The sequence below is a fragment of the Ctenopharyngodon idella genome, chromosome 3 (genome assembly GCF_019924925.1).
Source record: "Ctenopharyngodon idella isolate HZGC_01 chromosome 3, HZGC01, whole genome shotgun sequence".
Lineage (NCBI taxonomy): Eukaryota > Metazoa > Chordata > Actinopteri > Cypriniformes > Xenocyprididae > Ctenopharyngodon > Ctenopharyngodon idella.
In genome coordinates this window covers 7,104,908-7,118,076 of record NC_067222.1, presented here as the reverse complement: position 1 = coordinate 7,118,076, position 13,169 = coordinate 7,104,908, and the positions used below count along the sequence as shown (strand labels likewise).

Sequence of the window (13,169 nt, the reverse complement as noted above, 5' to 3'; positions counted from 1 at the left end):
GCGGAGGCTCAGAGCCACGCCCACCTATTACATCATCTCCACTGACCAATGGTAGTATGAAGGTGTTTACTAGCAAGAATGAACTTTTACAGAAAGTTCGCGTTGGCAAGCTGTTTCTAACTCTCAAAACAAACACCAAAACGTACTTAGTTTTCGCCTGATTGTGTTCGAAATGACATCACAGCAGTTTGTTCTTCGATTTCGCATGAAATATATCGGGGCCTTAACAGACACCAGCATAAACACACACACAATCCATCCATCCGTCACTCACTGTCGAAGTAGCTGGTGTCCTCCTCCGACTCCAGATGAGGGATGAACTCGGCTTTCTGACGGAGCAGACTGCTCCAGTCCAGATCACAGAAGAACGGATGCTGCTTCACCTCGAATGCTCCACCTGCGCACAAACACACCACTCCATTCAGCGTGTGCAGAGCGTCCGACTCTACCAAAGCAATTAACCACGCAGCAGTAACATGATAAAAGACAATCAATGCTCCATAAATAATAAAATGTAGATATTTATATTTTCATTAGACATTGTATGGTTAATAAAATGGTCTAGAATGGGCTTACTAGGCCATTGCTAGGTGGTTACAAGGGTGTTTTTAGTGCATACTAAGGGGTTATTAGGTGATTCTGAGTGGTTTAAACTTGCTAGGTGGTTGCTTGGTGGTTTCTAAGGTGTTCTGGGTGGTTGCTAGGTGGATACTAAGGTATTTTACTGCATATTATGGGGTTGTTGAATGAGAGATTTTAAACTTGCTATTATATGGATGCAGGGTGGTTTCTAGGGTGTTCTGAGTGGCTGCTAGGGTGTTGCTAGGTGGATACCAGGGTGTTTTAGTACATACTATGGGGTTGTTAAATGAGAGATTTTAAACTTGCTACTATATGGATGCAGGGTGGTTTCTAAGGTGTTTTGAGTGGTTGCTAGGGTGTTGCTAGATGGATACTAAGGTGTTTTAGTGCATATTATGGGGTTGTTAGATGAGAGATTTTAAACTTGCTATAATGCGGAAGCAAGGTGTTCTGAGTGGTTGCTAGGGTGTTGTTAGGTGGATACTTTTAGTGAATATTACGTGATTGTAAGGTGATTCTGAGTGGTTTTAAGCTTGCTACTATGTGTTTGCTAGGTGGTTTCTATGGAGCATGCTGTTGTTAGGGTGCTCTGAGTGGTTTTGAACTTGCTATGGGTTGCTAGGTGGTTGCTAAGGTGTTCTGAGTGGTTGCTAAGGTGTTGCTAAGTGGTCACCAGGATGTTTTAAGTGAATTTTATGGGGTTGTTGGGCGGTTCTGAGTGGTTTTAAACTTGCTACTATGTTTTTGCTAGGTGGTTTCTAAAGTATTCTGAGTGGTTGCTAAGGTGTTGCTAGGTGGTTGCGAGGGTGTTTTTTAGTGCATGCTATGCAGTTAAGTGTTACTGGGTGGCATTAAACTTGCTACTATGTAGTTTCTAGGTGGTTTCTAAGTTGTTCTGAGTGGTTGCTAGGGTGTTTTAGTGTATAATATGTGTAGGCAGTTCTGATTTGTTAAATGTGCTACTATGTGGTTTCTAGGATGTTTCTAAGGAATTCTGGGTGGTTGCTAGGGTGTTGCTGGGTTATTCTGGGGGTTGTTATCTCGTTGCTATGGTATTCAGACCTGGAATCCCTCCTTCAGTGTTTTATTGTGCACAAATGGACTGGGGTTTAAGCTTTAAACTATTCTTCTGCAAAGAAATATTCTTATTTAATTGTCATTATTTACACCATGGTAAAATGCCTCAGACACGGTTCATACACTCAGATTTAGAGCCCAAATGAACAGCTCTAATCTATGTCAGCGGTTAGAGTGCATCAGCGTGTGTTCAGTGACAGAGGGTCACATGACTGCAGGTGTGTGAGGTCACCTGTGCCCAGTCTGAGCAGCGGGCTGGTCTGCAGTAGAGATGAGATCAGGTGCTGCGCGTCAGCGGGGAGAGCGTCGTCCTCCTCGGGCCACACGATATCATCTACACACACACAGACACACACACATTTTAGGTTAAATAGAACTATATTTTTCATATTCAGTATTTTGTGTTATTTTTCTAGTAAAACATCCTTAAAACAAAATATATTTATTTAAAATGTGACTGTTTGCTTTTTATGTTTTTGGAATTTCCTGTTAAAGGTTCACTGTTGAATGTGACTATTACTGTTGTTTGCTTCTATATCTATATTTTCATTATAGATATTTTACATTGTGTGCATTGTATACATCTTTTCCTTTTCTGACTTTGAGTCATGAGAAAGTTTAACTTTGTAAAGTATCTGATGTTGTGATGTCGGCTGTTTGTAGGTGCGTCTTTACCTGAAATCACCTGACCGAACAGCTCCTCCGGTGTGTCACCGAAGAACGGCACGCAACCCACCAGGAACTCGTAAAGGATGATGCCCATGGCCCACCAGTCCACCGGCTTCCCGTAACCCTGCCGCAGGATCACCTCTGGGGCAATGTACTCCGGGGTGCCGCAGACCTGGGGTCAAAAAATTATTAACCAACTACACTTGCATATTTCCTGAAAAAAATAAAAGTGGTGTTTATGAATACAAAACTTTCCACCATTGCTAAGGAAATTGCTGAGGCATTGTTATGCAGTTGCTTGGGTGTTTGGAATTATTTTTTAGCATGTTGGTGTTTGGAATTATTTTTAGCATGTTGGTGTTTGGAATTATTTTTAGCATGTTGGTGTTTGGAATTATTTTTAGAATGTTGGCGTTTGGAATAATTTTTGGCATGCAGCTGTTGCTTACTGGCAACTTGTGACACTGGCATTAATTCTTAACTAACACTAAACAGACACAATATAATAATTTAAAGAATAATGAACATGAATAATGAACATTGTCATTTTGTGTCTTTTGGTCCCTGTCTGTGATCCATGTCTTCTAATACAATATGAACTTATTTTAAAAGACAGTATTTTCTTGTACCTGTTTATCCAGGAACTCCCTGGTGTCCTTCTCGATGTGTCCCTCGTACAGGTTTGTGGTGAGACTCATGAGACCCATTTTAGACAAACCGAAATCAGTGAGTTTAATGTGACCCATGGACGTGATGAGCAGACTGATGGAGAAAGACAGACAGAGATCATGTGACACAGCAACACAAACGCTCACAGTGAAGCTGAGCGGCAGCTCTGACATGTGTTTAATTATATAACACAATCTGTCCAAATGAAAAGATTTTCATTAATCTCACACAGGAAGTGTCTGTCGCCGCCCAGCAGATGGCAAATGAATCCCAGCAATCGTTTAATTGAATGTGCAGGGTCATTTAGTAAATGAAACGCTCACAATTCAGTCTTGTCCACTAGGAGGCATCTTACTTGTCAGGTTTGAGATCTCGATGCACGATTCCATAGTTGTGAATGTACTCGAGTGCCAGGACGGTTTCAGCGAAGTACATGCGTGCCATTTCCACGGGCAGCGCTCCGATATTCTTCAGCAGCGTTGCGCAGTCGCCTCCTGAGCCACAGGAAACAAAAAAAACACAGAGGAGATCGCTTTAACATCTCAGCTGTGTCTTAAAGACAACAATACAGAAGTCTCCTGCTTCTCAGATGTTTCTCCTTCATTAAAATAACTTGTCCTCCTTCTTGCAGCTCATCTCTTCTCTTTTCTGATTATGTGTTTACTGGCGCGAGGACAGGGCAACCTGTCACTCACATCAGATCCACCAATAGCAAACCACAACCACCAATCATTTCTGCATAAACAAAATCAAGCCCCGCCCTACATTTGTGCTTGTTTGAGAAGCCATTTCACTCAGATATACGTCACAATGGGGAAGAAAAGAGGATCACAACTTTCGTTTCATGCCGACTTTAAGAGAAACATCTGAGAGTTGATACTTAAACAAAACATAACCGAGGCCTTAATAAAGTCTCATGAGCCATAAAAGAGCGATCAAACTGCGTGTGTGTCTCACCCTCCACGTACTCCATGACCATACATAGGTGTCGTCTGGTCTCGAAGGAGCAGAACATGCTGACCACGAATGGGTTCTCGGCGAAGGTCAGGATGTCTCGCTCCACAAACGCCTGCTGGATCTGGTTCCTCAGAATCAGGTTCTGTTTGTTAATCTTCTTCATAGCGAAGCGCTGCCGGGTCTCCAGATGACGGACCAGATACACCGCTCTGAAAAACACACAGAAACTTCTGTCACTGTCTTGCGTGTGTGTTTGGTTATCAGGTAGATACATACACACTACCATTCAAGATGTAATATAAGTCTCTGGTGTCCCCAGAATGTGTCTGTGAAGTTTCAGCTAAAAATACCCCACAGATCATTTATTATAGCTTGGATAGCAAAAACACGCCGTTTTTGTGTGTGTCCCTTTAAATGCAAATGAGCTGCTGCTCCCGGCCCCCTTTCCAGAAGAGGGCGGAGCTTTAACAGCTCGCACTTCGGTTGCTCAACAACAACAAAGCTGGAGAATCTCACGCAGCCAAAATGAGGATTGTCAGTAACGGTGTTCAGCTTTACATTGTTCAAACCGGAGTCGGACACTGATGGAGAGACTCAGGAAGAAGATACAACTTTTAGAATGAAACTGGACGTTTCTGAATGGTTAGTGGATAAATTTATGTAGTTGCTGTGGAGTTGATTCAACTCATCGACTAGCATGTGCCGACATGTTAATCTTTTGTTCAAATCCAGCGTTGAATTGACCCTCGTTTGTGAACAACCCTCTACTACAACAACTCTTCCTCTTCTCTAAAGCAGCCCAACATGGCCTCACCCCCTTTATTGTGTGTTCTCGGGGGGCAGCGTTTATGTAAATTTTAGGGTTTGTGATGTCACCAACCCAGGAAGAAGCTCGTTGTAGTCCCTACCAGCCGTTTGTTGTAGTCAAACGGCTGGTAAGTGGTAAGTGATTTCTGTAAAAGAAAATATCTCCCTTTGCATTGAGCGTCGTAACTTTGCAGATGTTGTTTATGCTCTAACAGCAACAATACACACTAGTGTGTGTGTGTGTTGGTTTACCCATAGGCTCCATTGCTGATCAGCTTGATGGTCTGGAAATCGGCCTCTCCAGGTGGCTTCATGGGTTTCATTTTTCCCTGGAAAAAGAGAAAAATCCCCTCAACACTTTATACTCGTTTGCACAGGAAGTCATTATCCTCTTGTAACAGATGCTTTACTGACACATAATTATTTTCAGGTTTCTTGGGACTATGTGTGTGTGTGTGTGTGTGTGTGTGTGTGTGCTTGTACAGCTATCTTTGTGAGGACCAGTTTGAGTTTTAGACCATTGGAGTGAGGACCAAAAGAGTAAAGTGTGGACTTTTTGGCCGGTCCTCACTTTCTGAGAGCCCTTTTTGAGGGTCAAGACTTGGTTTTAGGGATCAGGTTTTAATTAGGTTAAGGGCAGGTTTAGGGTAAGGGTTCGGGTTAGGCACTTAGTTGTGATGGGTAAGGTTAGGTAGATAGATGTACAAGTGTGTGTGTGTGTGTGTGTGTGTGTTCAGACCTCTGCAGAATCGTCTGTCTCTGGTGTGACGGGACCCTCACTGTCGTAGTGCTCTCGACTGACCATCTCTGAAACACAGACGTCACAGACAGTCAGCGACCAGCACACAGATCCTCTATAATGAAATTAGTGCGTGATTGTGCGTCTCACCCTCCAGAGGGTCTCGCGTCAGGCCCAGCTGGCTGATGATGTAGCGTGGGATGTCGGTCTTCATCAGGTGACCTTCTTTGGCGTGATCTTCAGCCGCCTCCAGCAGATGATAAAACTCCTCAGGGTTAAACTCCTGCACACGTACCAGAGCCACATCTATTATTGTTGCTATCTGGTTGTAGTAGTTTTTGTAACCGTCTATAAATAAGGCTGAATTAAATTGAACATTTGTAATTTGCTGAAGTACATGGACATTCTCCCCAAAACTTTGCTAGAGGCTCATTTCGTGGGCTTCTCAGTTTAACGGGGATAATGAATCGTTCATGTGGTTTAATCCTGGAGCAGCACAGAAACATTTTCAAATGACTGTCTGAGATTTAGAGGCAGTGAATCACAGAAGGTCAATGATAACAGTGACACGCTGCTTCAATCTAAATGCTAATGCAGGCTCAACTCGCTCTTGCTCAGAATACTTTAAAAAAGTGTTGTTGGAGTCCGGAGGGGTTTGGAGTGTCATGTTATCTGATGAGTGGGAATAAGGCTTCAGTGGATGAAAGAACAAACAAAACATATTTTCTCACCAAACACTCCAAAAGTCGGGCAGGTCGAGCGATGATGAAGAGGAGTTTCTTCACCAACTCAGTGACGAAGGTCAACTCTGAACTCTCTGACCGCTTATACGCCTGAGATAGAGAGAAAGAGAGATGAATGAAAGCTGATACCACTGACTTCTAAAATTAAATATATTTATTAATACTATTATGCACGTAATATATTTATTCCTAGATTCTTTATTACAAAATGTTATATTATATTAAATTAAATTAAATTGTATTATTATTTCTAGACTTTATTACAATACACTAATTATATTACATTATAACATAATATAATATAATATAATATAATATATACAGAAAATTAATTGGCCCTGGTCATGTAGCAATAAATACATATTTAAAAATATTCTAAAATAATAGTAATAATAGTGATAATAATATTAGGATTATTATTTGTAGTATAAATATATTATAATAATAATGATAATTATTATTATTATTATTATTATTAAAGTATGTAGTAATACATAAATATTCTAAAAAAAATAAATATAATAATAAATAATAATAACTATTATTATTATTTCTAGAATATTTATAAAAAAAAAATTTATCACCACATGGCCTGGGTCAATGTAGAAAAACGAATCCTACTCGGATGTATTAAAACTTCACAATCTATTAATATATAATTCACATTTCAGTAAAGAGACCGTTCTTGACAGGTTTGATGCGATGAACTCACGTCATCCAGAAGTTTTTCCAGGTTCTCCTGCAGCTCAAAGAAGTAGACAGACGTGATGAGACCTTCTCCAGATTTGGTCAGGCAGTCTCTGGACAGCTCAATGATCTGGTGGTGGATGAAGCTCAGGACCCCGTCGGCCAGCGGCAGAACGCTCTCGGGACAATATGTGTGGATGAAATCACACAACCGTCCCTCCATCTGCGCCGTGGCCTGAGAGGAACAAATAAAGAGATTATTTATGAAGAAAAAGATAGATAAAGATAAAGACAGACAGACAGATAAATTATCTAGTAATATTATTATTATTATTATTATTATTATTTCTAGATTGTTAATTACAAAAAACTTAAATATATAATAAAATATTATCAGTATTATAAAATACTGTATATATTAAATATATATTTATATTATATTTTATATAATATATCAATATACAATAATATATTCTAAAATAATAAATAAAAATAATATTATTTAGTATTTTGTAATAAATATTAATTACTAATATTATTACTATTTCTATTATTGTTACTAATAGATTATTTATTACCAAATTACTAAATAAATATTCCACAAAATATTATTATAATATATATATATTTTTTTTTTTTCTTGTGTGTGTATATATATATATACGTACATTATTTGAAATATAGGACAGATGTTTGATATATAGTTGTGTAGAACAAGATTTTTTTTATTTTAGTTTTTATTTTATTTTCATTTTTTTATATTTATTTGTCTCTTCAGTTGCCCTCAGTTAACCTGACGTTGCTCTGACGGTATAAATGTGTTTGTCTGACAGTAAACAGAGACAGACACCAGACACCAGTTAAGAGTTTCAGTGTATGTGTTAGTGTCAGTTCAATCTCTCACACGCACACACATACACACACAGAGTGGCATGTTGTAAAAATCAATATAGTCTCCTCTAAGATGGCTAATGTTAGGAAAGAGCTTCACATGACGAGGTCAGCACTTCATGACACGCAGGCTACTTAAATCAGCAGTATCTAAGCAGTAACGTTTGCTCTATCAACTGCCTCAGATGTTTCTCCTAAAATCAATAAAAATAAAAAAAGACCTAAATGAGTCACTAGTTGTCATCCAGTAAGAGTCTAGAGCTGTAAAATGAATGTGAAGAGCAATTCAGATCATTTGATGAGAAAGGTTTAAGTTCATATTGACATCTCTGACTTTTGATTTGCAGACTTTTGGATCTTGAGCAAATCTGAGCTCAGTTTGAGACACTGTTGAGATCACTTCTGAAGCTCACATGTTAGATTACTGGGGTCTTTTTCTTAGAAGGAATATCTGAGAAGAAAGCACCTAATTTTATAGCTTATTATTGTCCTTGGTTTTTAAAATGATGTTTATAATAATGCAAAATTGTCTCATTTTGGATCTCAGCATTGTACACATCCTTCACAGAGAAGCCAATATCAGAATGCACTACATCTCGTGCCACGAGATCTTGTGAGATTAAAATGAGATAAGATTTCTCATAGAGGTGAAAAGCTGTTTCGTGATATTGCTATGACGGAGTGTGAGGGTGACATTAGGATAGAATATGCCACCACTACATTTACATTGCACCTCCACTGTCATTTTGTTTTTTTATAGAAAAAAAAACATTTAAAGAGCTGCAGAGTCGTACGTAGTGCAGCAGGAATCAGAGTTCACTGATCACGTGGCGAGATGACTGACGAGACCATGGCGGAGGATTCGTTGCAGAACAGAGCTTTAGCATCTGATAAATGTCTGATCTTGTAGAATACGCACACAGCATCACCGCTTCCTATTCACAGAGTATGCGCAATTGCAAAATCGAAAGCGAAAGTAAAACGCGATTTCAATACCCCGCATTTTGAAAGTGGCTCTCTGATGCATGCAAATATCTCCCAATATGAAAGCTATCTTAGGCCAGGCTGTGTAGTTGTAACCATCTCTTAGCTCTGTATCATGCTTGAAGAAAAATTTGGTCTCTATTTGCACTTTGAACATTGAGAGTACTGTTTTTATTTCTATGATCGATTTGTGGAAAGGAGTTCAGTTAGGAGGTCAGAAGTTGTAGAAGCTCATGAATCATGTACAGTTCTGAGGTCTGAAGAGACTCATATGAAATCATACAGGAGAGAAGCAGTTTGTGGCAAAACCTTTTACAGTGCTTGAGTATTGTTGTCTTTTACTGCGTATGATAATTCATACTCAGAAAGTAAAACTGAAATGACATTCATTACAAGATGATTAGTTAAAGCATTTCAAAATGCACCTGCAGACTATTTTTCTAGTCATGTATTCGTCATTGAGGATTTCTTAAAAATACTGTGTAAAAATCTCGTCTCGTGAACTCAATCTCGTGTCTCGTCTCGTGAGCTAACTGCCTCGTCACACCCCTAATATATATATATATATATATATATATATATATATATATATACACTGTATATATGCTTGTGTTCTCACAGATTTTAAGAGATGACAATGGTGAAGGTAGACAGGTGTGAGAAACAGGTAGAGAGATGCTGTGGTGTGAGACAGGCGTGTGTGCTTTACCTTGGGGAAACGCTCCCTGTAAACATGATTCATCATGATGATCTCATTGTCATAGCAGGAGTGAGAACGACCCGGACTGAAGACATGAGAGAGAGAGAGAGTGTGTGTGTTAAACACAACTACTGCAACAAACACACACAAGCATGAGTGTGTGTGTGTGTGTGTTCACCTCAGGCTGCGTGAGCGCGGTCGTATGTGGGGTGAACAGCGTCCACCGTCATCGTCAGTGATGCTCTCTGTGCTACCAAAGTGGTTGGACAGGAAGTGCAGCTCGTCCATGGTGGGTTGAGACGGCAGCTGGTGCAGACGCTCCTGAGACGAGCTGGAAGACTGGAGATAAACACAGAGATTTACAACTAAATCCAGCTGAACACAGAATGAAGCTATGAACAGGATGTAAACAATCTGGAACCGGCAGCTCAGTTTCAATCCCTAGTGAGCTGCCTGCTGAGACAGTATTTTAAGACATCATATAGGTGCTGTCCTGACATGAACAGCTGTTCTAAACAACAGTCAGCAAAATAATGCTTTTTTATTACAAAGAAAGATTTTAGTTTAACGGTCTACTCTCTGCATTTAAAACCTATGGTAATTAAATATGGTGGGTATTCAAGTAAAAATACATTTCTTAGTGTGTCCACCATTACAAAACAGCTGTTTTTATCAGTGTAGTGAGCAGGTCTCTGACTGTACAGTGAAAGATACAGTACATACGGCACACGGCGGCATGAATGACCCACAGCTGAAGTGCATTCGGGTGTGTTTGTCTGGATCACATCTGATGTGTCGGTGTGCAGATGCTGCTGCACCAGGGGATTAATCACACATGACCTACAGAAACACACACATCTGCTCCATCTGTGTGTGTGTGTGTGTGTGTGTGTGTGTGTGTGTGTGTGTGTGTTTAAATGAGAGACTGAAATACCGTTGAACTGGGTGTGTTGGTTCCATATCCAGAAGAGGGAAGAGACGCCAGTGACCATCTTCGCCCATCACTAGATAGACAAGATAGATAGATAGATAGATAGATAGATTAGATAGATAGATAGATCGATCATTAACATGAGATGATCTTCCAGTTTAAGCTGTATTAATGTTAACTAAGTGTTTATGTTATAGTAAAGTCTGAAGTGTGTGTTTATTTACCGTCTGGAGGAAGCGAAGGAGAAATGTGCAGGAGTGCTGGGAGAGAAGTTACGAGGGCTGTCCAGAGGACTACTTCCTGTGTGGACAGGAAGAAACAGGACAGAATAAGCATCTCAGTCTATAACAGTTAGTTGTTTCACAGACTGCATCAAACACATGAGCTGTCAGTATCTGTAAAAGAGTTTCCCCTGGAAGAAGGTGGTTAACTTGAAGCTGGTTAGAGCTGGTTGACCATCTAGGATTATCAACACACCAGCATTCAGTTCCAAAAACCATCTGGACCACCTGGTTTGTCCAGCAAGTTGGTTTGTTAGCTGGATTTCCAGCAGGGGGCGGGGCCACTCACCGATGTGTCCCGGTAACGGGGAATGTGGGCGGGGCAGAGTTGGCGAGGTCAGAATCAAACTCTTCCGGTTACTGCGGCAACTACAGACAAACAAACAGAGAATTAAATGCTTTAAGTATGAATTGTTTTCGTATTTATTTTCCAACATCAGAGAAAATGAGGTTCAGTCAGATTAAGAAATCTTCAGAGCCAAGAACAGAGAAACTGCGTATGTGTGTGTGAGTGTGTGTGTGTGTGTGTGTGTGTGTGTGTGTGTGTGTGCCCTGCAGTAGAACAACAGCGATACAGAAAATTCCATTTCCACAGTCATCAATCTCAGTCGGTGTGTACCGGCACTCTGAAGAAACAGAGAGGCACTCTGGACGAGAGAGAGATAAAGATGAAGAGATAAAGAGAGAGAGAGAGAGAGAGATAATGGAGGAGTGGGAGTGAACGAGTTACTTGATACGCCTTGAGTGAGTGTATGAGAGCCATTACACACCATTACAGACATACACAGACTCAGAGTGTGTGTGTGTGTGTGTGTGTGTGTGTGTGTGTGTGTGTGTGTGTGTGTGTGTTTGTGTGTATAATCAGCTACATTGAGCAGAGAGCAGCCAAAAAAAAAAAAAAAAATGCTGAACGAACAGACTAAATAAAGCCTTATAGGGTTTGTGTGCCTCAAATCCAGCAAATCAGAAGTCTTTTGGTGCTTCTATGACAAAAAACCCTGAAAAGAAAGATTTGATATTTGAAATTTGATCCCAGGCTGTCAAAATGATGTCAACATCATTAGGAAGGATGTTAAATAGCACTGCCTAATACAGTACTAGTAAAACACACACACAGGTGTAGACAGAAGATTAGTCAACTCTTAAGGGATCATCCTGAACAGAGTGACCTCTCTTAAAGAGACAGTGACCTTCTAAACCCTTTAAACATATCATGAAAATCTGACTTTTTCTGTGTTTAAGTGCTATAATTGGGTCCCTGGTGCATCTACCAAACCAGAAAACGTGAAAAAGGACAACCCTGTAACTTTGTTTTGGCAAGCCTTTCTCTGCAAGCATGTGAAAAAAATGATCCGCTCAGATTTCGCTCCCATAGTGAGGTAGGAAGGGGATCTTATTATAATATTACCACCTCTTAATCTGCACATTTCCACCCACGGCGCCGCCATTTTGTTTTCGCAAGCGAAAACGGTGTACCGGTTCTAAAGCAATGGCAAAAGTTCAAGCAAAGCATGCTAACTGTTCTGTCGTTGGCTGCACAGACGAGCACTGAACACTATTTAGAGTCTCGTTAGCTTGGATAGCCTGCAAGTTGACCCTGGCAAGCTCGATTGCTAAAAAAGGAGCGTTTCTGTTCGAGCGATATTTTGGAAAAAATATTAGACCATTCACAGCATTTGATAGCAATCATAAACATTAGCCTGGTGTGTATGACTCTGTTTGGCAAACAGGTACGCTATGTATAGTGGGCATCCATACGGGATTTGCACAAAAGATTAACATGCTAGTCGATGAGTTGAATCAACTCCACAGCAACTACATAAATTTATCCACTATCCATTCAGAAACGTCCAGATGCATTCTAAAAGTTGTAACTTCTTCCTGAGTCTCTCCATCAGTGTCTGACTCTGGTTTGAACAACGTAAGGCTGAACGCCGTTACTGACAACCAACATTTTAGCTGCGTGAGGAAAGGGGGTTGGGAGCAGCAGCTCATTTGCATTTGAATGGACACACACAAAAACAGTGTGTTTTTGCTTACACCCAAATAGGGGCAATTTTGTTATAATATCTGTGGGGTATTTTGAGATGAAAGTTCACAGACACATTCTGGGGACACCAGAGACTTATATTACATCTTGTGAAAAGGGGCATTATAGATCCCCTTTAAAGCCTACTGTGTCATATTTGATACGCAAAGTTGCCTCTAAATGATCAACATGATCTGCTGAAAAACCTGTTGCACAATCTACCACATGCCTTCTGTCATCTGATTGATTTAGTTTATAGTTTTTTTAACAAGTAAAGGCATTTTAGTACAATTGTAAAAATGTCCACCTTCATCTTAGGGGTGTGCGATATCACGTTTTTTGATTGTGAACAATTAAATTGTCTCCACAATCTGCTTTTGAAGAATATCGTAGTATGGTGCTACATCAGTTACAGTTCTGGCA

General features: G+C 40.1%; 1 protein-coding gene across 3 annotated transcripts in view; it reads right to left on the bottom strand.

Moving 5' to 3' along the window:
- Positions 1 to 13,169, bottom strand: part of mast1b (microtubule associated serine/threonine kinase 1b) — a 37,872-nt gene that overhangs the window by 9,122 nt on the left and 15,581 nt on the right. For all 3 annotated transcript variants that reach the window (XM_051888466.1, XM_051888467.1, XM_051888468.1), the window contains 16 exons: positions 11,007 to 11,086; positions 10,661 to 10,736; positions 10,440 to 10,509; positions 9,684 to 9,844; positions 9,515 to 9,590; positions 6,956 to 7,165; positions 6,232 to 6,333; positions 5,651 to 5,783; positions 5,501 to 5,568; positions 5,014 to 5,090; positions 3,955 to 4,163; positions 3,353 to 3,491; positions 2,958 to 3,090; positions 2,335 to 2,500; positions 1,892 to 1,993; positions 275 to 397 (listed from right to left, as the gene is read on the bottom strand). In XM_051888466.1, coding sequence (XP_051744426.1) covers positions 275 to 397; positions 1,892 to 1,993; positions 2,335 to 2,500; positions 2,958 to 3,090; positions 3,353 to 3,491; positions 3,955 to 4,163; positions 5,014 to 5,090; positions 5,501 to 5,568; positions 5,651 to 5,783; positions 6,232 to 6,333; positions 6,956 to 7,165; positions 9,515 to 9,590; positions 9,684 to 9,844; positions 10,440 to 10,509; positions 10,661 to 10,736; positions 11,007 to 11,086 — 1,925 coding nt within the window. The remainder of the gene's footprint in view (positions 1 to 274; positions 398 to 1,891; positions 1,994 to 2,334; positions 2,501 to 2,957; positions 3,091 to 3,352; positions 3,492 to 3,954; positions 4,164 to 5,013; positions 5,091 to 5,500; positions 5,569 to 5,650; positions 5,784 to 6,231; positions 6,334 to 6,955; positions 7,166 to 9,514; positions 9,591 to 9,683; positions 9,845 to 10,439; positions 10,510 to 10,660; positions 10,737 to 11,006; positions 11,087 to 13,169) is intronic.